The following is a 27,683-nucleotide window of genomic DNA, read 5'->3' as shown; positions in this document are numbered from 1 at the left end:
ATGGGGTCAGAGAGGGCTCCAGCCCGGCACGGGCAGGGCGATGCTGGGGGGGCTCCTGAGGGGCTTTGTCCCCACTCCCCCCCCCCCTGCTGCCCGGATTAGGGGGTGCTCATGGGGATGTGACACCCCCCCCCAAGCAAAACCCTGTATGTAGGGCAGGACCGTGCCAAACTCCCACTGTTCCATCTGGTATCCCCAGGGTACAGCAGCATCCTTCGCTGCCACCGTCACCCACCCACACCAGGGAGCCCTTTGGTTCTCATGGGTTTTGCCTGTTGATATCACCACCATCCCCTTCAACACTGGAGCTGCTCGAGATCCATAGCAGCATTCCCGAGAGCCCAGATTCCCCCCCCCACCCCGTGTCCCAATGGAGCAGGAAAAGTGATCCCGAACACAACCAGCACAAGCATCAGGTAAAAATTAGACTTTTATTGTTCATTGGAGTAAATGGGGCAGAGATTCATTGGGTTTGTTCCATTCCAAGGTTCAGTTCAAAAGGCCAAAGGATGGATTTTGGCCCTGTCGGGAAGGGGAACACGCAGACAAACCCCGCTCAAGCGACGGATCCGGAAGAAAACACGTTCTAAGCTCAGCACCAAGACACAACCAGGGCAGCTGGGATGGGCGAGGGCTATTTTACACAGGGTAAGGAGCAATTCAGCTTTTCAGGGTTGGTTTTTCCTTATTGTTTTCTGTCTTTATTTAAATACAGGTTTAGGTGCTTTTCAGCTATGAAGAAAGGCAAAAAAGTGCATAAGTTGAGAGAAAAAGGCAGAAATCAAGCAGTCAAGAGGTTCATTTCCCATGGCAGGGGACAGGAGGGGACAAGTAGGACAACGGATCCAAGGTAGCATTAAAAAGGTCCCTATTCCCAAAACGGGTGCTGTGGCATTTGGTCCATTACAAAATGGGTTCACATTGACACTGCCCCACTCCCAGGCAAGAACGTGATTCAGAAGGGGATGAGCAGGATGTGACTTCCCCCTTCCCCTGCTCTTGTGCTCGCTTGGTTTAGCACCAACCGGGATTCACATCCCGGGAAGCCCATCCCGGCCTCCTCTGGGGTCCCACTGTCACCCCGAGGGGACAGCGGTGCCCCATTCCCTTCCAGCCCCAAACAGAGCCAAGGAATGTCCTAACTCAGCTGCTTTGGTCCCTAGATTCCCCTCTTTTCCTTTGGGAACAGCAAAGGTGGCAGCTTCCCCCTGGAAGCATCCCAGCCCCTGCAGCACAGCTTGGGGACGATGTCCTCTGGCTGCCTGGTCCCCAGTGTCCGGGCTGGGAATGGGGCATCATCACAGCCCTGGTATCCAGCTTCTGTGACCCAGGAGAGCATCCGGCTCCTGCCCTCCCTGCACAGGCTTCCAGTTATACCTGCCCCTGTCCCAGCACCTTCGGAGCCCAGAAGAGAAGGGGATGGGGATGTGCTTTGAGGTTTTGGTCCATGATGTGACCCCAAGCCAGTGGTGGCCCCAAAAGCCACCATAGCTGGGGACCAGCGCGAGGTGGCAGAGGGGGAGGATGCCCCCCCCCAGAGGCACAGGGACCCTGGATCACCCACCCAGCACATGGAGGGCTGAGGAGGGGCCCAGGAGCCCGGCAGCAGCAAGAGGGAAGCGAGAAGACTGGGGGTTGATTTGGGAGCACTGCAGAGAGGAAGAGGCTGCCCCAGCACCAGGGGGGCCCAGGGGACCCCCAGACCCCGGCCCAGAGGGAGAACCCCAGAGCTGCCAGGGGGGGACATGAGGTCTTGGTGTCGCAGTGCTCCCAGAGGGATGCAGGGTGGGGGGGAGATGAGGCAGGTTCCAGAGTGTCCAGAGCAGCCGCTCTGAATCCCAGGGTTGTGGTTAACATTTAACTGGGAATGTTCTTCCTGTTTTAAGGACTGGAGGAAGCAAGGAAGGAATGGAAACAGCACAGAGGAGCCGGGAGAAGCAACGGGAGAAGGCAGAGCAGCGCAGGGTGGAGGCAGCCACCCCATCCCTTGGGATGAGCATCCCTCACCTCACCCACGCGGACACGGCTGCCTCTTGCCCAAACCCACCACAACCAGGGACTTTGGTCCTAACGGACGGTCTCCTCCTCCCTTTGCCAGATCCCAGCTGCTTCCCCCTGCCAGGAAACACCGGGACGGTGAGAGAGGAGGGAGCCTGAAGAAGGAAAACTGCGGCGTTTGGTCTCTCAAGCCCCCAGCATCCCCTTTGCAGACGCTCCCTCGGTCCCAACAGAGCCAGAGCAAAGCTGAATCGGCGAGAGAGAAACACGGAGTAACCGGGACGTGAGGAGGCGGCTCCGGTGAGCAACACCCGAGCACACGGATAAGGGATGCTGGGGCTGAGAGATGCACGCACACACAACCTGGAGAGGCCGGTGGGGCTGGGGGGGGGGCTCGGCTGTGAGGATCAGCCCCTTGCCCCGTCCCCTTCCCGCGGCTCAAATGGCCTCCACGTAGTTGGCGGGGAGCATCCCCGTGTCCCCCGTGCGCTCCACCGTGCCGTACATCCACCCGTCGTCGATCTGCTGCACGTTGATGATGGTGTCACCGTCCTGGAAGGAGACCTCATCCTCATCGGCTGCGTTGTAGTCATAGACAGCGCGGAAACGCTTCTGTGGGGAGAGAGGGGTCAGTGGGCACAGAGCCCCACAACCAAGCACCCTCCAACCCCATCCCAAGGGCTCCTCTGCACACGGGGGGGGAAGCAGGGCAAAGCCTGCCCCATGGGGGTGCGCTCGGGGCTGTACTCACCCACCCTCCAGCAGGAGCATTGCGCTGGGTGGAAGCTGGTGCTGCGGGCTCCTTGTAGCCATAGGACTGAGACATCGGCTGCTGGTAGACTGAGGAGGGGGGGGGGAAAGATGGGTCTGATGTGGGGCTGCAGCAAAACCCCTCGCAAGGAGGTGGCTGCGGCTGCAGCAAAGCCAGGGCCATGCACCCGCAGCCCCCCTGTACCTGGGTTGCTGGGCTGGATGTGATGGACCGGAGGCTGCTGCTGCTGCTGCTGCTGCTGCTGCTGCTCCGTGGGTCTCTGGTAATTGGTGCTCTCCTGGGAATTCCGGTGCTCCAGCTCCGCACCCTCGCCGGGGCTCAGCCTCATCCGGCTCTTCTCGAACTCCTCGTGGTATTTGATCTATGATGACAGGAGGGGATGGAGAGGGCAGGGTCAGCGCTGCAGCACCAGCAGCATCCTTCAGCTCCTCTCTTGGTGTGCCCGGCAGTGCCAAGGGGGTTCTTCCCCCACATCTCCCCAGGCCATGGGGAAATCTGCTCAGACCCGTTTGGGGCACAGGAAGGAGGAGGTTTGAGCATCCCATGGGTGGGATGGGCCATGGGGGTGAGATGTGAGGTGAGGCCCCCAGTCTGCAGGAGCACTGGGGAGGAACCACTCCAACATCTAACCCCAGACTGCTCTTAACTGAGCCATGAGAGGGGGTGTTCAAGGAGGATCATAGACCCACAACCTGCTTTGTGTTGGAAGGGACCTCAAAGCTCACCCAGCTCCAACCCCTGCCACAGGCAGGGACCCCTTCCATAGAGCAGCTTGCTCCAAGCCCCTGTGTCCAACCTGGCCTTGAACACTGCCAGGGATGGGGCAGCCACAGCTTCTCTGGGCACCCTGTGCCAGCGCCTCAGCACCCTCACAGGGAAGAGCTTCTGCCTAAGAGCTCATCTCAGTCTCCCCTCGGGCAGGTTAAAGCCATTCCCCTTGGCCTGTCCCTACATCCCTTGTCCCAAGCCCCTCTCCAGCTTTCCTGCAGCCCCTTTAGGCACTGGAGCTGCTCTCAGGTCTCCCCTTCAGGAGCCTTCTCTTCTCCAGGCTGCCCCAGCCCAGCTCTCCCAGCCTGGCTCCAGAGCAGAGCTGCTCCAGCCCTCGCAGCATCCCCATGGCCTCCTCTGGACCGCTCTCAGAGCAGGCATCTCCAACCACACCGACTGCATCAGAACAAGGCTTCCCGCAGCCAGCACAGAGGGAAGGGTTCACCCACCTGCCTGGGTGTCAGAGCCAACAGCCTCTTGTATTAACGAATGGGGGACCCCCATTTGCTGGTTAAATCCCCGTGCGGTGCCAGGTTCCTGCCCCACTGAGCCCCTTTGCAGCCCCTGTGGCAGCGAAACCCCACAGGCTGAGCCGGGCTTTGTGCAGGGAGCGGGTTCGCGCCTGTGTCTGCACTAAGTGGGTCACTGCAAGCCCAGGCTGGCAGCCAGATGCCCACAGGGAAGCTGCTGCCGTGGTTGGGAGAGGAGGGAGGGAGGGGAGGGCCATTGTCTGCTCTCTGCTGTGTGATTGAGTGCCCCCAAACCTCCCCAGCATCTCTGGAACCGAGCACCGAGCCCTGCTCCACGCTGCACCCATCTCCTGCTGGACCAGACCCCACCGAGAACCTGTCCCTAGGGAATATCCTGCAGCCAGGGCTGTTTCCCAAGGGGAAAACCTCCTCCAGCCCTTGGTGCACAGGTAACACACCCTGCAGGTCCCCAGGGAGAGAGCAGGGCTTGCCAGAGTCCACAACGGGATCAGAAGAGGGAATAAAGCAGGGTGTTTGTGTATGCGTGTGAGCTCCTGGGGTGGGGGGTCAAGCTTCCACTTGCACCATCCTCCCTCTCCCTGCACCCCTGGGCGCAGCACAGAGCAGCTCCCACCCCGGACAGGGATGCTGAGGGGTGGAAAAACGGGAGCAGCTCAAGGCATTGCGGAATTCCATGTGGGATCACAGCTCATGGCAGAGGTTCCTGTGCCAAGCTGTGCTCCAGGGCTGAGTTTACCGGTCACGGAGACCCCAGCCTTCTGCCAGGGCTCAGCACCAGCTCCCAGTGTTGAATGAGGAGCACCCGTGAGTTTCATTAGGCAAAGGTTAATTAACTCCCTGTGCTCTGCTGCAGGGGCACGGGGTCTGCTTTGGGCAGGGGATGGATAAAGCCCACGTAGCTCTATGTGCGAGTGAGCATCCTCCTGATCACCATGGCAACACGCAGACAGCCCCGTCTGCCCCGCACAGCGCCTGGGTACCAACAGCCAGGGCCTGCGGGGTGAAGCTGCCACTCCACTGGCCACGGGTTTAACCTCATGTTCCCAAATGGAAGAGCTGGGTCTCCTGCAGACAGAGGTCAGAGCCCCCCTTCCCAAAGGACAAAGCAGGATGGAGATGGGAGCAGCCTCCAGGATCACCTCCACGCCAGCAGAGGTAAGGAGGGACACTGAGGAGCTCCCTGCAAGGCTCCTCAGGTGCAGCAGCACTGCAACATATGGGATGTTGTTAGGAAAAGGGGTGACAATCCCTGTCCTCCCCTTGGGGCTGGTGAGAGCAGAGAGGGGGGACAAACCAACAGCAGCAGCAGCAGCTCCTGGATGGATGAAAGGGCTTTACTGGAGCCAGGAGAGGTCCAGGCAAGCAGAGCCTGCCCAGGGACACGAGAAGGAGGTGCCTTTGGCTTGGGGATGCCACACACAAGCAGGGAGCAGAGAGGGGAGGACCTGAACCCGGATCATTGCAAGTGCTGCCCCTGCTCTGCTCCAGTCAAATCCCCCCCCTGTGCTTGCTGCTCACAGCAATGGGACCTTGAGCACTATGGGATGAGGATTAGGATGCACCCCTGATCCATCGGCCAGCACAGAGGGGCCCGAGAGGTGCAGAGCACCTCTCGGGCCCCTCTGTGCTGGCCGATGGATCCAGAGGTGCATCCAGGTTGGCTTTCCCCATGTGTTCATTCACATCCATCAGTGTGGGTCAGAACCCCCCCTCCTTTGGGCAGCATCACCCGCAGGGATCGGGAGCTACTCACGTCGCTGATCTGATCCTGGATCTTTTTGATCCTCTGCAGCTCCGGGGTGTCAGTCACCACGCAGAAACCTTTCCCCTTGTTCTTCTCAAACTCTTCCTTGTAGCGGATCTGGGTGCAATCAAGAAGAGAGAAGTTGAAAAGCAACGCTGGTGAGCACTGCAGCAACCCCTGCTTTGGTAAGGAGACCACCCCCCCCCTACCCCAGTGTATCCAGCATGGGTAAAACAGGGGATTGCCAAGGGCTGGAGCACACCAACAGCTCCCTTTTGCACCTACTGAGCTGCTTTCTCTATTGCAACGGTTGGGATAACTCACATTTCCTTTCTGGACTACCAACACACCCAAGTCACGTCCCAGGGAGCAGCTGAGCCATGGCAAGCTGCCTGCCCCACAGCCCTGAGGGTTTATGAGGCAGACAAAAGCAGGTCCACATCAAGAGACCTTTAGCCCCACCGGGAAGGAATACACCCAGATGGCCACAGGGAAACGGGAGCGTGGAGGCTGGCAATACACAAGCCTCCTTATTGCTCTTTGCCACACACTGACCTCAGCATCACTGCCCAGCAGCTCAAAAGGCTCAGTTCTCTGTGCCTTTATTTACCAGGATAAATCTACACAGCTCAAAGCCTGGAGCTCCCAGCTCCGGTCCTGCTCCCAGCCAGGAGCTCTGCTCCCACCCACATCACTCAGCAGAGGCTGGAACCCAACAGCTCCAGCAGGAAAGGAGCCAGGGCCTGGCTGCCCCCATAGAGCAGCTCTTCCCCCACGGCCGGGGGGAAGCAGATGTGCACAGAGACCCCCTGACCTCCTCCATCCTCTGCGCAGGGATCTGGCCCTGCGCCGGGATCGGGAGCTGCCTCTGCCCGTGTGGGCTGGAAAGAGCCTTAAAAGGGGCTCTGTGCAGAGGCAAAGGTGCCCTGGAGCTCACCCACCCTGGGCACCAGCAGGAGCTCTACTGCAAACCCCTTCCCTCTTCCTAAGCTGCAAGGCAGGGGAAATCCAGGCTCTGGAAGAACATCGGAGCCCCCCCCATCCGGTATCACAGAAACCCTTAGGGAGATGCTGTCCTCTCTGGCCCGTATCCCATTTAGATGTTAGACAGCAAAGGGTTAAGGAACCAGGCTGCAGCATCCACCCTGGGAGGATGTCAATATAAGCACAGAGGAACATGAGATCCGTTTCAAGGCAGAGCTCTCTGTGCCCCTCGCTGCTTCAAGCCAAAGGAGAGCTGGTTCCAGCTGGGGTGAAGCCCATGAGCAGCACTGCTGAGGAGGGAGCAGCCTGGAGGAAGCCAAGGTTATGGAGCTGGGACACTGAACCTCTGCCCCAGCCCCACGAGCTGCGTTTGTCCTTGCTCTGCTCTGCTTCCAACCCAGGCTGGTTTCCTGCAGAGCCTCAGGGTGTGGGAGATGCTGCTCAGGAGAGCCTTCATCCCACAGGCTCCTGTTCACTGAGCCCCATCCTGCTGCAAACACAGCACTGGAGAAGCTGTAGGAAACCCAGTCCCCAGGCTGCTGCTCATCACAAGGCTGAGCGGTTCCCTTGAGAGCTGCTGTGGTTTTACCCTCCCAAATCCCATCTTCCTTGGGGTTTTTTACCCCTCTAACTTCCAGGATGCAGGAACTGGCTGCAGGATGGACCTGAGCTCTGAGCCACGGGTGAAGATGCTGGTCCTTGGGCCAGGTCTAACCCAAACCACACATCCCAGCCTGGTGCTCCCAGCACGAGCACTGGGGGCAATGCTGGGAGGATGCAAGGGCCACGTCCCTGTGCTCAGCACGGGGGAACTGCAACCCAACAGGATCCATGGGCACGTCGTGCTCTGCTTCCACGGGACACGTGAGCACTGCTGGGCACCGGGCAAGGGGCTGCAGAGCCATCACTCCTGCCAACCCATCGCTGCCTCCATCCACACGCTGCGTTAGAGCAGAGCGATGCAGGCAGTATCCACACCTCATCCCAGAGTAATGACAACAGGATCCACAATTCACTTCCCCAGGAGTTGTTCCCTCCATCATACAAAGGGAAATAAAACACATTCATCCAAAGGGAGCTGGAGAATGGTTCTTCAAGTTATAACCCCCTCACTGTTGTAATTCACATGTTATAACCCCCTCACTGTTATAATTCACATGTTATAACCCCTTCACTGTTATAACTCATGTTATAACCCCTTCACTGTTATAACCCCTTCACTGTTATAATTCATGTTATAACCCCTTCACTGTTATAATTCACGTTATAACCCCCTCACTGTTATAACTCACGTTATAACCCCTTCACTGTTATAATTCACATGTTATAACCCCTTCACTGTTATAATTCACGTTATAACCCCTTCACTGTTATAATTCACATGTTATAACCCCTTCACTGTTATAACTCATGTTATAACCCCTTCACTGTTATAATTCCTGTTATAACCCCCTCACTGTTATAATTCATGTTATAACCCCCTCACTGTTATAACCCCTTCACTGTTATAATTCACGTTATAACCCCTTCACTGTTATAATTCACGTTATAACCCCTTCACTGTTATAATTCACATGTTATAACCCCTTCACTGTTATAATTCACGTTATAACCCCTTCACTGTTATAATTCACGTTATAACCCCTTCACTGTTATAATTCATGTTATAACCCCTTCACTGTTATAATTCACATGTTATAACCCCTTCACTGTTATAATTCACATGTTATAACCCCCTCACTGTTATAACTCACGTTATAACCCCCTCACTGTTATAACCGTGGTTTTAACCCCCTCGTAGGTCTCAGCTTGAGAGCACTGAACCCTCCCCATGCCCACGTCCCCGATGCCACCACCAGCAGGTCCCTGAGGTCACCCACAGGAGGGCCAGGGGCCGGTTCCTGCCTCCCGCAGCCAGGGCAGGAAGGGCTGCACCCAAACCCCCCCCCCGTCTGCAGCTCAAAACAGGAGCCAAGGAGCAGGAACCTGCAATCTTCTCCCCACACGTGGGCTGTGGGAGGAGGCCGCAGGTGCCAAAGCTGCCCCTTTGGAGACTCCTTTAGTGACCCAAGGCACGGGTGTTACCGGTGACCGGAACAGGAGACGCCTCCTCAGCAGACACAAATAGCAGCAGCACCGGGAGGGACGTGCTCGGGCTGGGTGGTTGTGGTGGGGACAGAAAGAGGATGAGCATCCTCAGGGTCATCCATTAACAGCAGCTCTGCAGCCCCACAGACACCCAGAGGAATGGGAGCATCGCCCACGGCCAGGGAATGACCCTTGCGGAAGGCACGGACCCAGCAAAGCCCCCTTCTCCTTAGGAAGAGCCTCAGGGAAGCCTCGCACCGAGGACCCGAGCTGGGCTGTAAGCGTGAACAGGACGGAACTGCTCACATATCCCTGACCTTACCCCCAGCCCCACGTGCAAAGCATCAGCCAGGACGTGGCACTGGCACCCGCAGGGCTGTCATCACTGCACAGCTCCTCCTTAAGCCTTGGCAACAGCTCCTCTGCAAGAATGAACCCCACTGCCTGCTCTGGAAGGGTTGAAGGGACCCATTCCTGTCCCCAGGGATGTGCTCAGCTCCTGCAATTAGTAAAGAAGGGATGGGCAATAAAGCAGAGCTGCTGCTGGTGCTTCCAGAAATACAAATGTGAGGCCTTTGGAAAGGAGGAGACTCCCCTTTGTAGGCACAACAAAGGCAGGGAGGAATTAAGATCTTATCTGGAGCGTTCAGGATCCATCCTCCCCAGGGCTCTTGGCAGGTTCAAGCTTTGCCACCTCCTCCCACTGCTCCTCATCCCTCCCCAGCACCCAAACCACCAGCACCCCCCAGCAGCCCCTATTCCCTCCCATTCCAACCAGCAAAACCAGTACTGCAAAGGGGGTCACTGGAGGATGCTGTCTGCCCCCCAGCCCCTATTCTGACACATAACCCAGCCTGCAGAAGGCTCTGAGAGCCCTGTGCTCCCCCAGTTCCAGCCCCTGGAAGCCCCAGGGAGCAGAGCACATCCCTGCCTCCCTCCCCAGGGCCTGCTTTGATAACCAACAACTACCAAAGAGCCTGGGCTCACTGTAAAAGCAGCGCTGGAGTCTCCTGAGCGCCGGGCGCAGCAGCATCTCGCCTGTTACCATGGAAAAGCAGCCGTTGTCCCCTTCCTCAGCACATCAAGCACAAAGCCAGCCCCCGGGCTGAGCTCGAGCTCTGAGCTGGGGCCAAGCTGCCCTTGTGCAAGCCAGGGAGCTGTAGGGCAAGTCCCGCTGGGAGGAAGGGACCTTACAAAAGCAAAGGTGGCACCAGCAGCTCCGATCAGGTGAGGTCCTGAGGCTCCCCCTCCTCCTCCTCCTCCTCCATTGGGATGCATTCCCAGCCTTTCACTGAGGCTAACGGGCGAGAAGGCAGGAAGGTCGCTGCATCCTTCCCAGCGCAGCAGGGGGAGGAGGGCACCGATCCAGAGAAGGGATCGCTCCCCATGAAAACACCGCAGCAAACCCTGTGCTGCGCCCCACTGCTCCCGCACTGAGCCGAGGCAGTGCGTGCGTCCCCTCCGGGCAGGCTTTTTTTTGCCCCTTTTCAAAGGGAAACAGGCATTGAATGGGCGACATCCTGGGCTCTGCTCAGACGCTGACTCAAGCCAAAAGGGCCGCTGGATGCGGTTCCTTCCAGCACAGCATCCTCTGAGCCCACGTCTGCAGATGTGGGACGCGAGGGCTCAGGGCATCATCTCAGATGCTTCAGTCCCTCAGCAGAGCCAAGTGCCATGAGGGAGGGTCACCCCCCCCGTCCAAAGCTGCCCCATTCCAGGCCCTTCCAAGGGTTTCTCTGCAAAATTGATGCTCGTCTTTCTGCTCCCAGCATCTCGGAGTAAGGAAAGGAAAGCAGGGATCGCTCCGGGGCCATCCAAAGGGACCAGTTCCCACTGCCCCATCAGGAGTTATCGCCCATGCATCGAGGCTGGGGGCTTTTGCTGATGCAGGGACACCTTCAGGGGATGAAACAGGACATGTCTGCACAGCACCCTTCTCAAACAGGCTCTGGAGAAAGCAAGCCTTTCTCCGTGCCAGTCCTTATCCTGTTTATCTGTTTATTTCTGCTTGCCCTACAAGGTTTGGGTTGACCTGAAATACTTGCCTACAGAGTCAAGGCCTGGCCACATGAAGCCATTTGACTGTGGCAGGGGGGTTGGAAATGGATGAGCTTTAAGGTCCCTTCCCACCCAAACCATTCTCTGTTCCATGACTGCCTCCTGGACCCTTCCCACCCGCAGCAGCTCCAAGGAGCCCTGGATAAAGGGAACAGCAAAGGCAGTCGAGATGGGTGAGATGCAAGAGAAGGGACTCAGAGATGGAAGAGAAAGGACTCAGAGCCCAGAATTGCCCTTTCCTATGCAAGGGCATAGGGAGAACGTGGGGTGATGGGGCACTCACCGGGCTCTGCAGCTCAGTCTGGTACTTTAGGCGCAGGTTCTCCGGGGTGTCTGCCACCATGGTGAAGGACTGCTTCGGGTAGTGTCTGTGGGGAGAACGGAGGGCACCAGTCACAGCGGGCCCATGGCCATGCTCCCCGTCCCATCCCAACCACCCCACGACCACCAGCCCCCAGCACATCCCAGTGTCCCAGCCCCACGGCAAGCAGCAGCACTTCCATGCGCTGCAGGGTGAGCAGGAGCCATTGGGGGTGTTGGGATTTCTCCCTCTGCCCGATGCCTTCCCCAGCTGAGGCATTGATTCTCTCCCACCCTCGATATATTAACTTCAGGTTCATCAAAGAAGGGGCAGTTTTCCTCCCAAGGGATGGAGCCATTCCATTGTGCCTGGCTGATTCCTGGAGAGACCTTAAACACATCTTCAATCTCCCCTTAAACACTCCTCAGGGTAACATTAGCCTGAGTAAGCGCTGCCTCCGCTCTGCTTTACAGTGGCTGTGCCTGCTCTGCTGTTTCAGCTGCGCAGGGGGAAGCAGGGGGGCTTTATTTGCTCGTTGCACTCCAAGTTTCAGCCACACCAGCCTCATGTTATGGGGATGCTCTTGCCTGCGGCCAGATCATAGAAGCATGCGGTGGTTTGGGTTGGAAGGGACCTTAAAGCTCAGCCAGTTCCACCCCCCTGCCATGGGCACGGACACCTTCCACTAGAGCAGCTTGCTCTGTAGCTGCCATGGATGCAAAGCCCCCCCCCCCAATAAGACATCTGACACTGCCCAGATGGTGGCTGCTCTCATGGGACAGCAAAGAAACCAAAGACATCCCCCGGCAGCGCTTCAGGTTTATAATGCAGGGAGCAAGGAGGGGGAAGCTGCCTTTTGAAAGGGTCAGAGGTTTCTCTTTCATGAGCTAAAGCAGGACTCCAAGTGGGTGGCAGGAACAGAGCGCAGGGGTTTAGGCAGGTTAATGGTGCAGGAGAAGGGTGGGAGGCACCAGAGGCAGCCCCAGCCCCAGCCCTGCATCCCACCCGTGGCACCAGGGCAGCGCATCGTGCCGCAGCTCAGGTTCGCTCCCATACATGGAATTAACCAGGTTGGGAAAGACTTTTCCAACACCAGATCATCGAATCCAACCCTTACCCCAAGAGCTTGGATAAATCCTCTTTTATCCAAGGCAATGCAACCGGTTTGCAAGGGCTGAGCAGGGCTCAGCAACCCACTGGAAACAGCAGCTCCTTGCAGAGGATAACGGGGAGGGCCCATTGACTCCTGCAGATCTCAAGGCTTTGCTTCCAGGTCCAGGGCTGAAACTCAACCCGTGCAGCCTCCCCATCTCCATCCATGCAACCCAGCTGGTGCTGGTAGCCCTGGGAACGCTGCAGCCCCTGTCCCCTCCCAGACCACATGAAATGGGTCTTAATAAGATGCTGGGCTCTGCTTTGGGAGCCTGTGTGCTCCGAGCAGCAGCAATTATCTATTTATACAAGCAGCATTAACACCTCTGCCCAAGGCCAAAACAAGCGTGGTCAAATGAGGGGAAACCAGCAGAAACCCAGCTGCATGTGGAGGAGTCTGGTTGCGAGCTGCTCCCTACGAGACAGACAAGGCAACCACAGAGCTGCAAGAGCAGCGCATAGCTCAGGAGAGCAGCAATGCAGGAAACCCAGCAGTAGAAACAGCTGCTCCACTGAAAGAATAAAGAGAAACATCCCCCCATACACACACAGAGAAACCAAACGGGGCCGATGTGGTTTGCAGAAGGAGGAAAAGAACTCAGCTCCAGGGCATCACCCGCTGCCACGTCCCATCGGCCCCATCCCTGATGGCCTGAGGCATAAAATAAGGCCAAGTGAAGGCTCAAACCAAGCAGGAGCGAGACTGGGGAAGGACAAGGCTCAGTTTTACACAAACAACAGCTCAGAGACTGCTTGCAGGATAGAGTTTAATCCCTGTTTAGATTAACCTGATTAGAGGGGATATAATACCGCGGTCAGGCTGCCTGCAGGCACGGCTGTGTCGCAGCTTCACACCGGGAGACATCAAGGCAGAGCTCACTGCAGAGATTCCTGCATTATCACTCCAACAGGGATAAATCCTGCTTCTCCACAAGGGTCCTGCAGGAGCTACAGGCACAGGGCACAGGCTTTTGCCATTTACCTGCTCTTGACATCCTGCTCCCCCAGCAACTGGTGCCCACTGGAGTGGGGATGGCTGGGTGGGAGCAAAGGCTTAGCAATGGGGAGGGATGTTTTAGATGCAGCAAAACGCCGTTAAGACATCTCAGAACCAAATCCACCCCAGGCTGCTGTCTGCTGGAGCAGAGATGAACAGCTTGGAGGGGTGCAAAGGACAAACGGCATCGGCCCGGTTTGGCCTCTGGTTAACACAGTTTGCTCTGTAAAGGCTCCTGGAGCTGCAGGAGGTGCTGGGTTAATGCATTCCTACCTTGAAGAGACAGCACAGAGGGGAGCGTGCCCCTTTTGTCCTTGTGGAGATGACAAAACCCCGTCTAAGAGCGAAGCTGCAGGCACCGAGGCAGCACGTGTCAAAGGAGTTTGCAGTGCACAGCCCTGCTCACGGGGTTCTGCACTCAGGATGACTCCTGCATTAGGGCTATGGGGATGCTGGTACCCACGGGGCGAACACCAGCAGCATCGGTTTTAGTTCCAAACGCAGGTGCTATTAAACAGCTGCTGGGGCAGTTGGGGCTTCCCTCACAGTGGTGCTAACCCAGTAGCTGCACTAACCCAGCTTACAGGGGCAGGGGAGGGCAGTCCTGGGACTTGTCTGTTGCTTCAGCCCAGTTACCCCTTGCATCCTGGAGCCCCTTCCCGAGTTTCTTGGAAGCCACCGTCCTGACTCTCACCAAAGTCAAAGCAAACAAAGCCCAAACCCTCAAGGCTCTGATTCTACATCCCCTCATCCTATATTTGCCATAGAAGGCAACAAACAGTCAGCCCCACGCCTCCCCTGGGAACAGGGATGGAGCTTCATCCTGGTCCTATGGGGAGAGCCAAGCGGCATCCCCGCTGCTGGGGCCTTTGCAAAGACAGGATTGGTACAGAGATGCCCAATTCTAACAGCCCCATCCCCTGACGCTCAAGGGCTGCACACAGAAAAGCCACAGCCACAGCCGGGGCTCTGTGAAGGGCAAAGGCAATGGGTAAGGTGTGTGCACCACCAGCCAGAGCTGCATTTACAGCTCAGCCACGGCCCAGGAGCTCCGCTACTATCTGCTGATGCCGCCAGCAGAAATCATCCCATTGCCATGGCAACTGCATCCCATGCCCCGGGCATGCTAATAACGCTTGGGAGAAGCCGAGTCCCCAGCAGCAGCCTCCGGATGCAAGGAGGAGGGAAGCCCCAGTCACTGCGAGGGCTGGAAATGGAGAAATTCACCCCCGTGAAGCTCAGAGACTGAGAAGCTGCGGTAGGAGGGGGAGAGAACAGGGATAACCCGAAAGAGCATCCCTGCTTCTTGCCTTATGGATCCACAGCGAGCTGGGCCCTGCTGCAGCCACAGCCTGCTGAGGGACAGGACGAGACAGCCAGAGACCACACAGCCTGAGCTATAATTGGTTTCTGCTTCTGATAGGGATTGAGGAAACCTCCCAAGGAGTTGAGAGAGGTTTTTACACATCCTTGAGCCCCTCCAGCCTGCGGTTAGCAGGCAGGAGTAATCTGTCCATCTGCATTAGGAGCAGGATGAGACACACGAGCCGAGCATCTTCCCCCTAAGCGGAGGCATCTCTTTTCTCCCCAGCTCCTGAGATCTGTCTGATAAAGAAAAGGCTTTTCAGTCCCCAGGGAACTTAAGGCTGTGCCTTAAATGAGGAACCTTAAATTAGGGAATGGAAGGGTTCCCGCTGCAGGAGCCATGAGAGCCCCACACGGCCCAGCCATGCAAACACAGACACCCGCATCCCTGCCACACACAGCAGAGAGGGGAAACCCATCCCCTGTGCATGAGAATGAGCCTCGGGAGCAGTCAGCAACGAAACTAAACCTCCGTGAGCAGGCAGGGAGTGAACTGCTTGGGGTTGGGAGCAGGCAGGGGAGCTGCAGCAAACGGGCTCGTCCCTCCCTGCCTGCGGTGCTCTCGTGGGGGAGCGGACCCGGTTCTCCCTCTTCTCGTGGCCAAAAGCAAGGCAGGAGCAGAGCTGTGGGTCCTCCCCCCCCTTGCCAGCACCATAAATAGGGCTTGACTGGGGAAGCAGGGAAAGGGGAGGGTGTTTATTGCTCACCCTGCTTCCCTCTGCCCCCGAATCCACCCTGTGCGGTTATCGGCCACCCTCACTCACCAGCATGGGCTAGAGATGGAGGCTTCCACAACTGGAACCAGCAGGAGTTCTGGTGCCCACCACAGCAGCTTCCATGCACAGAGCCCAAAGGCAGTGGAGGAAGAGGTCTTCTTCCAGCACCACTCACTTATACCCCCCCCACACACGTGTGTACCTGCCCTGATGCCCTTCACTCCCGTTCCTCTGCTGCAGGAATGCTTGTTTCCCGAGCGCAACAGGTAGGGAACAGGAGTCAAACAGGGATGATGGAGCCCTGGAGCATCATTAAAACCCTCCAGGCCCCACAGGCTTCAGGCACAAGCTGCCCGAGAAGACAAAGAGGGGGAAAGCTGCTTCCAACCATCCCTCTCCTGACAAACTGCAAGGAAATGATGAGTCCCACGCAGCCTCGGATGCGGCACTTGGGTAAAGTCTGCTGCTAAGTAAGAGCTGCTCAGGCAAGAGCAGCAACCTCTCGAGAGCAAACAGGAGCCAGGGCAAAACACACCCCTGCGAGCTGCTCGTCGAGGTGCTGTGGGTCCTGGGGCTGGCTGGTTGACAACAGGACCCAAACACTTGGCTCCTGGTGGGGCAGGAGCATCCCGGTGGTTTCCCTGCCGCAGGGGACAGGGATGCAGGAGGGTGGAGGAGGAAAGGAGCCAGGTTTCTGTGGGTCTTGGGGACCTTCTGGTGCTCCGCAGCAGGGGCTGTGTAGGAGGAGGGGGTGCAGAGCCCTCAGCATCCCCATGGCTGCTCCATCCGATGGGGATTGCTTTAACAGCTGCCGGAGAGGAGGCTGCTGGTCTCGGGGCCAGAGGCACCAGATTGGCCTTGCCCTTGGGGGGGGTCTCTCCTCGCATCCATCCTCGGCCCGCTTGGAGCAGAACAAATGGGACACGTGGGATCCCACCCCCAGGCCGACCCCTGCTGCTGTCAGATTAAGTGAAGCAGCACAGGAATATGTGGGGCAGAGGGACACGTGATGGAGCAAAGGCTGGGAAACATCCCCCTTTAATCTGCAGCTCCACAGAGCCATTACACCCATCCCGAGGGGCGCGAGGAAAAGGCACCCCAGGTTCCACATGCACCTGAGAAGCACAGTGATGGCAGGAGCAATAGCTGCACACCCAAAGCTGCTTTAGCAGGGACATCAGAAAGCAAGCACAGCCCTTTCCTCCCCACACAGCAAGCAGGAACAGCCCCATTCCAGCACCTTGCTCCCAGTTTCCTTGTCCCAGTGGCACCTAGGCAGTATTTTCACAGGGAGAAACAGTGTAAAGATCTCACTTCCAGATCAGTGGGAGTCTCCAAGCACTTGCAATCCATCACATCCCAGTCCTGCCTTGAAAGCAGCATCTGCTCTCAGGAGCTGCCTTCCCAAGAAGGGCAGCACTTGAACTTCTGCCTTTGGAGCTTCTCACAAGCTGGAAACGGAGTTAAGCTTCTCCAATAGGAGACACTGGTGGGCACAGCTGTATAAACCCCACTGAACGCAGCACAGCAGCTCTGTTAGCAACAGGACCCAGACTCTGCCTCTCCAGCATGACTCAAACCTCCAGCACTGCTGGTTTACACCATGTATAAGATGACTGAGTGTTTAGAAGAGCCTCTTCTAGCTCAAAGTGTTGCTTGTATTCAATCCAAGCTGCTTTAAAGCAAGTGTTTCTGGCAGGCTTGCTCAGCAACAGCATCCTAAAGGGATGGAGAAACGCCACCCACAAACCTGCAGCTCCAGGAGGACACGGTCACCTTTGGGCTGTTGCATCAGGGTTTTGGGAAAGGAGAGTTAAACAAAGGAAGCAATAAGGGCTGCTCTGCCAGGAGGCTCCCCGGGTCACATCCTGCCTTTCAAAGAGCTGCTGATTCTTGGGGACGAGCTTCAAGAAATAAACTGGCCTTTTGTTAGTCACAAAGGCAGCACCCGGCTCGCGAACATCCTTCTGTACCAGAGCAGGCTGCAGGGAAAGGCTCTGGTTCCTCCCAGCACTTCCAAGGAGGAGCTGCCAAAATGGCTGGTCCAGCCCTCCACGTGTCCAGCTGCTGCTCCCATCATCTGCTCCCAGCCCGCATCAGGATTGGCTTGGTATAACATAACCCAGAGCACAGCTTCATGGAATGGCCTGGGTTGGAAGGGAGCTTAAAGCCCATCCAGCTCCAAGCCCTGCCACGGGCAGGGACCCCTTCCACTGGGGCAGCTTGCTCCAAGCCCCTGTGTCCAACCTGGCCTTGAACACTGCCAGGGATGGGGCAGCCACAGCTTCTCCGGGCACCCTGTGCCAGCGCCTCAGCACCCTCCCAGGGAAGAGCTTCTGCCTTTGGGGGTGTCTCAAAGCCCCTGCCACGGTACCAGGCTAGCAGAGGGCTGGAGGAGGCAGGAGAAGCCAAACCCATCACCACCAGCCCCAGCGTGGCTCCAGTGCGGGATGATGGCAGGAAGCAGGGTTTTGCTGTCCGTGAGGCCAGGCAGCCTCCATCTCGCCTCCATCCCCAAAGGCTCTGCCAGCAGTTGCTGAGGGTGTTGCAGAGCAGCCTAAGGAAAAACCAGCCTGTTTCCATAAACCTGCTTTAATCCAGAATGGAAAGATTCCAGGTGAATGCAGAAGAGGGGCTGCCAAGCTGTGAAGAGAGAAGTCACTTCTGGAAAGGGCTCTGCTCATCCCACTGCTCCCCTCTCCCATCCCTGAGCCCCCAGAACAGAGCAGTGCCTTTCCCAACCTCCCCCAGTGCCGTTTATGGGAACAGGGTGGGCATCCCAACAGAGCCGGGTTTTTCCAGCCCCAGGGCATGGATAAGTTTAGCAAAGTCAACATCCATCCACACCCTGCACCGAGGTCAACGCTGGGCAGCCCTTGCTGCTGGCTCAGCCCAAACCTGGCTCCGAGGATGCTCCATGGCTGCTGCCAGGGAATCCATCCCCCAACACAGCAAAGGGGAAGCAGCAGGACCCTGTATCCCCCCCACCTCCATAGGAGCATACGGGCAGACCAGCTTTCATTTACACCAACAGCAGAGTCTGCTCTGAGCTCCACGGCATGCAAAGTGTGCCCACCGAGAGAGGAAGCAGCTCTTCTCATCCAGAAACTCGGCACAAATAAAGCCTGGGATAAACACCTGGACTCCAGCCCAGCAACACAGTTGTTCCTCTTTCCCTTCCTGCCTCCCCCCAAACTTGGAAGATCACTTTATTAATGGAGTAGGCTGCTACCAGATGGAGCGCAGAGGAATGCCAAGAACAGATCCCTGGCTCCTTGTGAAGCTTGGAGGCACTAACTTCTCCCAAGGAAAGAGTTAGCCCAGAGGTACCAGGCTCTGCATGGAAAAGCAAGGATCTGAGGGGAGAGACATGTGCCAGGGAGGTTCTTTGGGTCATCACAATGAATTGGAGGGTTTACAGCTCGCACTCACCGTGCCCAACTAACACCAGGGCTAGGTTTAGGTAAGGAGGCCAGGGCTGAACTGCCTGCCCTGACTCAGCAAACAGGAATGTCAGCCCCGAGATGTGAATCCCCCGGGATAGCTCAGTGTGGTTTCTATGTGATGCAAGTCAGCTCCTTATAGAACACTGCAGTCACCCCAGCGTGGCAGATGGAGCGACCCTGCCAATACACCTACACAGGATATTCCTGGCAGCCTTGCTTTGCCTTGAACCCCTTTTGGAGGGGTTTAGCAAGGGGGATGTGGAAGGCAGCAGCACCACTATTGCCTCTTCTCTGTGCTGGTGGGACCACAGCAAAGGTCTCTGCTGGCAGCAGCATCTCCCCTTGGAGGCTCACACAAAGGATGCTGCAGTGGGGCCAGGCTGCCTCTCGGTGCTGGGGGAGGAGGGACTGTCAGCAAGTAGACCATTAACTTCCTGCCAGCTCGTCTGCAGCAGTAAGGAAGTCAAACTGCAGCCCCGTGGGGTGTGCAGCAGCAGGGACAGCCCCTCTGAGCAGCGGGATGCCAGCACAGGGGCTGGTGCATGCAGCCAGAGCAGGGCTTTCCAACCAGATGCATCCAACAGGGCAATTGCTTGTTCATCAGCACGAACTTGGGCAAGCCTACAGCTAGGGATGAAGCCTTGGGTCTCACCCTTGCTCCTCAAGGGAGAGGAGCAGAACCTCCTTATAGCCAAGACAGGCACAGAAGGAGCCTCTTGCCTGGGATACTGCTCCTTCTCCCCCCCTCTACACAGCTCCACACCCAGGCACAAGCAAGCTCCTCTCTGCACTTAGAGCATCGCTGGGCAGTGCTTCCATCTCTGAAGATCCAGCTCCCCAGACCAAATACACAGCTTTGGACCCTCAGAGAGGACTGTCGAGGCTCCAGGTTCGTGCTGCACACAGAGGCTTGGTTTCAGCTGGGAGAGAGTCATTTCTGAGCCACCACTGAGGCACAGGGCTCTGTTATCCCTACAGCACAAGACGACATTAAAGCCTCTATATAAGGCAGATTTGGGAGCAGCTGGTGCCCTTGAACACACAGTCCTGCCTGTCCTCTGCAGCCAGGCTTTCCCTCACCCTTCATTACCAGAAGCCTCAAACTTCCCCTGGATGCTGCCCTCCCTCCACTTCTACCTCTGTCAGTTCAAAGTGCTCATGTAAAGAGATGAGCCCAGCCTTGAACGCTGCCTGCAGTGAACAACCAGTCACCCCAGCACCCAGCTGAAGTCAAAAGAGGAGTGAGGAGGAGGGTGGAGAGCATCGCATCTGCCACCAAGCCAGTTCCCAACGCTGCTGGGCGCGGGGAGGGCAGAGTTAAGCAGCCACCTTCTTGAAAGGCTTCCCACAGATTTATTGCTGGGGTAATGTCACAGATAAGGAGGAAGCCCAGCCCTCTTCCTCCTGCTCTCTTGAAGAAAGAAACTCAGGAATTTGGCAGAAGGCCACAGCTCAAACAGAGGAGACCCTGTGCTAAGGCATGTTCAGAAAAGCAGCCTCTTCCCTGCCAGGATAAACGTTGCTTTTCCACCCCCTTCTCGGGGGAGAAAAGAGGTGGCTCCTCAACCCCAACGTGAGCAACAGCCCTTTGGAATGGGTGGGCTCCTCCTGGGCTGTCACTCACCTTCCCTGGACACTGCTCCTAGCTCAGGATACTGCAGGGGGGCAGCAGCTGACAAGGAACCAAACCCATGTCCTCTGGCTGGACGTTCCCTTCACCCCATGTCTGGGCACCCTACAGCCTCCACCCCAGCAAGCAAAGGGCACAGCCTCGTGTGCCAGCAGCTTTCGGCTGCTTTCACTTCCCTTTAAAGCAAGATCAGGCACAGAAGGAAGAGCAAAGCACTTAATGCAGGTCTCTGTGCACAGCTTTGGACATCCCTGGGCTAGAGGGAGGACAGACGCCTAGCTGCCTCTTCTTCAGGGAGGCTGCAAAGGGTTAAGACAGCAAGCCAGCATCAAAGGCAGCTCTCAAGCAGAGGGGGTTGAGAAACTGAGATGGGTTGCGCAGACTCCTTGGAATCTCAGGAATTTCCCATTATTATCCCACTTCCCTTCCAGCAGCCTGGAGGGAGAAAGCACAAGAACAGGACCTCAGGCCCATCCCTACGGCCAGGCCAGGGGCAGAAGCACCGGGGATGAGCATGCCCTGGCACATGGGCCCAGGCAAAGCTGGGATGTGGGTGATGCCCACGATCCAGCAAAGGAAGCTTTGGTTCAGGACACTAAAAAGAGCTCAGGGGTCTGATCTCCTGCAGCTCTCCACAGATCCAGGTCTCAGCCTCACAGACCCCAGGCTGCTTGGACCACCATGGTAGGCTGAGACACACGCAGAGCCCTCTAAATCAACAGGTCACCCTCATGCTACCCCACTACTCCAGGAAGTTCCCAGTTTCACCTCACAAGCTGGAGCTTTAATAGTGCTCCAAGTCTCATCCCAATTAAACAGGAGTTTTGGACTTTGGGCAGGTCACAACCACCATCGACACCTTCAGTCCACAATAACCAACCTATAAGAGCTACGTAAGAGGGAGGGTTGTGCTGAGGCACCACAGGGCTGAAGGTCTTCCAGCTTCCTTCTGCTTATCTTACACATTAATACCCATCTTACAAGGATGCTGTCAGGATTAATGTTTTTAAAGTAGTCTGTGAATGGACCAAGCTATACACATGCCAAGCAGTATTACATTATCTACTTTTCTTTCTAAGAACACTCATGTATAAGCAGCAGCTACAAAAATCTTACTGCAAAGCTGCTTTATGGATATTAAGAAACATGTCGGGTACTGAGAGCTTCACTTTGGGCTGAGCAGGGACTTGTGTTCATCACTCAGCAGAGCCCATAAAGCTGGGCACAAGTAAAGGGTCCTTCTTGACAGGAAAAGACATGGGGGCCAGTGAACATGCATCACTCAGCAGCAGCCTGAGAGAAGCAGGAAAGTGAACTGAGGTGGGATGCTGGAGATGCTCTGCCTCCATCTCCCCCACGCTGCTCAGGAGAGAAGGATTCTGCATTTAAGCTCCATTTACCTTCAGATGCATTTACCTTCCCAACACCAAGGGCAAGTGCCAGTAGCTGAGGGTGAATGCACTTGGCCATCAGCAGAGCCCAGGCTGCAGTGCCACCCATGTCCCTCACTGCTTCACACATCCTTTCCTCCGCACTAAAAGGCATTTTTTTCCTCTCCCCAAACACCTGCATTGAGTAGGGGTGGAATAAACACCCTTTTATTTCCCCTTCTTTAAGGGGATACAGGTCAAAGTCAACTCCATAGAAACTCCTGCCTGTAGTTTGGATTTCATTCACATTTTGTCTGCCCAAGCTGGAACTGGAGAGCAGCCATAGACAGCATTTAAGCCTGGAAACCCTTGTTTTAATACCAGCATTAACTGGCCTGGGTGACCCCTTCCAGCCCAGGGCTTCACATGCACTCCCTGAACCAAAGCAGAGCAGCAGGGGAAGAGTTTCTGCAGGCCAAGGGTCCCTGCACCCCTCATTTCCCAGCCCCAGTGCCCACGAGAGCAGGCAGCAGTCACTTACGCATTGCAATACGGCTTCTTCTCGTAGCCCTTGTAGTTTTTCATGTTTAGGGTCATCTTGCAGGTCTCGCAGTGGAAACATGCTTTGTGCCAGAACTGCAAACAAGGGACAAGAGCATCGTTAGCACCAGTGGCTTGCAAAACAGGGCCACAGGTTTGCACAAGTCCAACTCAGCAGTGACTCCAGCCCAACGATGCCAGTGTGACCCCTGCAGAACGCACGGCTCAATGTTCTGACTGGATTAGGACACATGTAAACCCCCCCCCAGACCCTCCCAACGCATCTTATCTCAACAGGGCACAACACTGGAGTTGCATTATAGCAGCATCTTGCTTCCTTATCTCCAGAGCAGGAACTCACAGGACAGGCAAAGCCTCCTGCTCGGAAAGAAGCACAACGCAAACCCCTGTGAGCAGGGAGCCGTCAGCAGTTACCAGCTGTGGTTTGCAGGCTTCAAAGATGCTGCTTTAGGGTTTTTTTTTGCTGATGTTAGCCAAGAGATAGCCAGAAGAGCAGGTCAGGTAAGGCTGCACACAGACACCGAGCCAAGGCAGAGGCTAAAAGGTTCTCATGAGAAGCAGACAGCGCGACGCGGGCAGCTCCAAGGTCCTCGCCACAGATGCCACCCTTCCGCCTGCCTTTTAGGTGGCTGATCCCAAGCTCTGCATCCCCAGAGGATGCAGGATCAGCCCAGGCACTCCTCATCCCCCTCTTCTCACAGTGGGGCTGTCCAGACCGATGACTGCTCTTGCCAGGGCTTGAAGCAGGCAGCAACAGGGAAGAGGAGCTGCTGGCCTGATATCGGGGTGCTGTTCTGGCATCCTCTCACCCACATCTTGCAGCAGCAGCCTCAGGTTGACCCCAGATGAGGTCTGTTGCCTGACAAAAGCTCTCCTTTAAGCAAGGCACACTCAGACTCAAGGCTAAAGACACAGCCCCTGAAAATCAAGCCATGACCCTACACTGGAGCTGCAACACCTGATGAACCCTATAAAGATGTGGTTTACAGGGTTTTTTTTAGGGCTACTCTTAATGAAATGATTTCCACTTGGCATTTAACTGGCCTGAATGGCTGGATGGAGCCCAATGAGAACAGCTCAGAGCTGCTACCAAGCAATTCTGCTCAAGCCTATGCAGACCAAGGTTGATGCCAGTCCCCTGGTGACCAGACCTGGTGCTTCCTCTGGAGTTGTTTGAGGGGCTGGGTGCGACATCCCATGGCCCAGATCAGACACAGGAGAAAGGAGCAGAGCTGGAGCAGTGCCTTTGCTCCTCCAAAGCAACTCAGCCCTGCCCCAGGGCTGCTCTCCCTTCTTCAGAGCACCCAAGCCACCCAGCATCACCCTGCAGAAGCAGGGAAAGAACCAGCCCAAAGCCACCCCAGCAGCTCATCACACCCAGCAGGTTCCAGTCAACAAGCCTGCAGCGTGGCACCCAGCCCAACACTGAACATGCAGCAAGCAGAGAGCCCTGGAGAGCAGCTGGAGGTTGTCGCTGTGATTTCCTTCCACCCCTTAAGCCTTCAAAAAGTCACTTCCACCACTGCTGCGTTCCTACAAGGGGGTGGTGAGAGCCAAGCCCTTGTGCCACCTACCCCCAGGTACCACACCCCAGTGCACAAACACTGGGAGACGATGACTCAGCCCAGGAGGACAATTTGCCTCCTTTCAGTTGCTCAGGGCAACGTATTTGTTCTTTTCCTCCAGTTATACAAGTTCCTCCACTGCAAACGGCGAGAGGAGGCTTCCCTCTGCTCCCTACCAACACCCTCATCCCCATCCAGCCCGCACAGGATGCTTTCCCCTCCATCCCAGCTTTCAGCCTCTATGAGGCGAGGCTGAGCCTCAAGTTCTTCAGGCACTGCAGCCTTTTGGGTGAGCGCCTGCCACATTAGAGGTAGTTAACAGACCTCCCCAGGCCTGCCTGTGCTGCAATAGCTGTGGATAAGTACCAGGGATGCCACTGTAAATACTGTGGCGATGAATTCATTGCCAACACTACTTCAGAGCCTCTTCCTCCAAGGAATATCCAGGCTCCCAAGAGCCAAGGCAAGGCCAACACTGCCCTTGCCCAAGGTAGGCTCCACAATAAGCACAGTGACAGTGATTTAGCCAGCTCTTACCCCCAGACAGAGAGGAATTAACACATCTTCTTGCACCAGGCATCTTTCAACAGAGGCGTTTCTGTCCTGTACCTCTTACAGAGGACTCCCCACAGCCTGAGGAGAGCTACACAAAGAGCACTACCCCTTGTCTCCAAGTCTCGCCACCACTAAGCTTCATCCTACCACTGCCAGCATTAACGCTGGCTCCAGCAATCTAAACCAGCACTAAAGGAAGGGCTGCAAAAACAGACACAGGGGAACAGCAATTACGTAGGCTTCCAGTAACACTTCTGCCGAGCCTCCAGCAGAGAAAGAGGACAAGTTCCAAATAGGTTTGCAGAGGAGCATTAGCGCCTGTGCTTTCTAATCCCAAGCTTGAAGCGCTCCGAACATCTGGAGGTGATCCCAGGTACAGCTGCACAGCACAGCCCCGTGGCCCAGCAGGCTGGACTCTATGAGAAGCACACGGGCTGTGGTCCAGGCATGCTGCTCCGGGAGAGATGGAGCCCTTTGGCCAACCTGGTCATGGCAATAGGTTAGACCTGGGGACCCACAGCCACAGCACGTGGTGGGGTGTTTCCATTTACAGAGCATGCTACAGCCACACAGCATCCCTCCACGAAGCAAATCACAGAATCCCAGCCTGGTTTGGGTTGGAAGGGACCTTAAAGCTCACCCAGCTCCAACCCCTGCCACAGGCAGGGACCCCTTCCACTGGAGCAGCTTGCTCCAAGCCCCTGTGTCCAACCTGGCCTTGAACACTGCCAGGGATGGGGCAGCCACAGCTTCTCTGGGCACCCTGTGCCAGCGCCTCAGCACCCTCACAGGGAAGAGCTTCTGCCTAAGAGCTCATCTCAGTCTCCCCTCGGGCAGGTTAAAGCCATTCCCCTTGGCCTGTCCCTACATCCCTTGTCCCAAGCCCCTCTCCAGGTTTCCTGCAGCCCCCTTAGGCACTGGAGCTGCTCTAAGGTCTCCTCTTCAGGAGCTTTCTCTTCTCCAGGCTGACCCAGCCCAGTTCTGCTCCACACTTGGGAGCGAGCATCACTTGAGACTCAAGGGTTAAAGGACATAAAGGAGACTCCTTGGGCTGGAGGCAAAGCCTTGAACGGGTTTAATGCAGTGCAACAGCCGAGTCTAACTTCTACTCATCTCAGGAAAGTCATCTGACATCAGCTCTACGTGGGTTCAGCCGCTGCAACCACCAAACCCTGTGACAAGATGTCACTTCCACAAACAGAAGCTGGGTACAGCACCTTATATGGAGAGCAGCGGGGAGGCAATGACACCCATTTCCCTGAACCCCGTTTGCCTTTCGCCAGGTGCTGGTGGGCAGAGTCAAGAGGCAGAACCGCACCATGGCCTCACTCGCCCGGCTGCTGCGCCCCGCTGATGGAGCCCCACCAAGGCACACGTTTTCCTCCTTCCTTGGCTGTAAAATCTCAGCAGGGAAATGGACTTTAATGATTTCACTTCCAGGAGAACCAAGCCCATCTGCTTGTCAACACACCAGAGCTGAAAGCTTAAACACGGCTACGTGTACACTTCCCCTCCCGGAGCCCTTCCTTATTGCTGCCCGGGGTTCAACTTCAGCGCTTGTGCAAACAACACCAGAGGTGTCCTTTCGACTTTGCTCCAGGTAGAAGGAAAACAAGGGGAGCAGCCTCTCCAATAACACTGCGCTTTCATGGGAGGGCTCGTCCAGCCAGAAACACCAGGGCAAATGAGAGCGAGGGGAGTTGGTGGGGTGTAACTCTTTGGTTAGGGCTGGGCTGTACGGCAAGGCTGACCATGGAATGATTTTGAGCTTAATAAGGCCCCTACAAGTACAAGATGGTGACTGCAGCCTCCTGCCTGCTTCCAAACAGCCAGGATACGTGGTGTTGGGATGCACACCAAGCCATGCCCTCACGGCACTGCACAACTGCCAGCTCAGGGGAGCCAAAACCCAGACAGTGGCTGCGCAGGAGGAAGGGATGGGTCATTCCTCGCCTTCCTTTCCACTTATCCACAACTCAGATGCCCCGCAGCTACCCGGGGGCAGCACACGCTCCTTAAGCCAGAGCCACTTCCCTGCTCCCAACAGGCAGGGAACACAGGGCCGATAGTTCAGCTTCGAGCCATTCCCAGCTTAAGGAAGAAACCTCATCTGTTAAAAATGCGAGCAACAGGGTCTGCCGGAGCTCAGGAATGCCGCTGGAGAGCGGCGCATTCTTCAAGTTACTTTTTTTAGTCCTTAAACTGGTCGTCCCAGAAGCCTGGAAGAGGAGGGGGAGGAGGAGAACGGCTCGGCTCTCCAGGAGGGGCGAGTTCCCAGGCGAATCCCATGGGAGCCGTGCGGCGGAGGGGATGGAGACACCGCCATCGCCTTCCTCACCGGACCTCGGCACCAGCAAGGATGGGTTTTGATGGGAAAACACTCAAAAAGAGACACTCAAAGCACTCCCCCCCCTCCCCTATGGCAGACAGAACGGGCTATAAAGATGGAATTCTGGAACACAGAAGTATCAATTGGGATAGAAGGAAAAGAAAGGGGGGGAAAAAAAGGAGAAGCTTGGCTAATGCAAACCAGATGAGGCTCCCGGCTTCGGGGGAGCGTTAACTGTTGCTTTCCACCGGCCTCTCCTGCTGTTTGATTATACATAAGGAAAAGGCTCCAGGCATTGCTGGTGACCCCCAGGCAAAGGGCAACTGCCCGTGGGGTATGAGAAGATGCCACCTCAGGTACCCCCGGGGCTGGAAGAAGTGTGGGTCCCACAATGTGGGGACCCCGAGAAGGTTTCTATGGGGGTGGCAGTTTGGAGACAGCCCATGGAGAAAACGGGATACCCCAGAGAAAGTGGGAAAGACTTAAATACCCTACAAGAGGGCACGTGAAATATCCTACATGGGACGGGGATGGGGGGGGGGGAAGAACCAGCCCCACAGAAGATGTCACAATCCCATATATCCGCCCCCCCCCTCCCCAGACGCTGCACTCACCTTATCCAAGCAGTTCACCTTCTCCGTGGGGTACACGATCTTGCCGCAGCGGGCGCAGTTGGGGTTCATGGCTGCAAGGACCCCAGGACTCCAACCACCGTCTCCCGCTGCCGCCGCTTCTGGGGCCGCCGCCCGCGCTGCCGCGACCCTAAATAGTGATGGGGGGGGGGGTAAGGGGG

The 27,683-nt window shown here is 56.5% G+C and overlaps 1 protein-coding gene across 1 annotated transcript; it reads right to left on the bottom strand.

Annotated features, from left to right (window-relative positions):
* Positions 1-412: 412 nt before the first annotated feature.
* LASP1 (LIM and SH3 protein 1) lies at positions 413-27,662 on the bottom strand. Its single transcript, XM_062629790.1, has 7 exons — positions 27,505-27,662; positions 22,422-22,516; positions 11,187-11,271; positions 5,783-5,890; positions 2,954-3,131; positions 2,750-2,838; positions 413-2,610 (listed from the first exon to the last, which is right to left on the bottom strand). The coding sequence occupies exons 1-7, from the start codon at positions 27,571-27,573 to the stop codon at positions 2,437-2,439; spliced, it is 798 nt and encodes a 265-aa protein (XP_062485774.1). The 5' UTR covers positions 27,574-27,662; the 3' UTR covers positions 413-2,436.
* Between the last annotated feature and the right edge of the window lie 21 nt (positions 27,663-27,683).

The sequence above is a fragment of the Pezoporus occidentalis genome, unplaced genomic scaffold (genome assembly GCF_034315485.1).
Source record: "Pezoporus occidentalis ecotype Australia unplaced genomic scaffold, CSIRO_AGI_Poc_V1 ctg341, whole genome shotgun sequence".
NCBI classification, from domain to species: Eukaryota; Metazoa; Chordata; class Aves; order Psittaciformes; family Psittacidae; genus Pezoporus; species Pezoporus occidentalis.
Note: the sequence above shows the minus strand (reverse complement) of the source record. Positions and strands in the feature narration are given on the sequence as shown.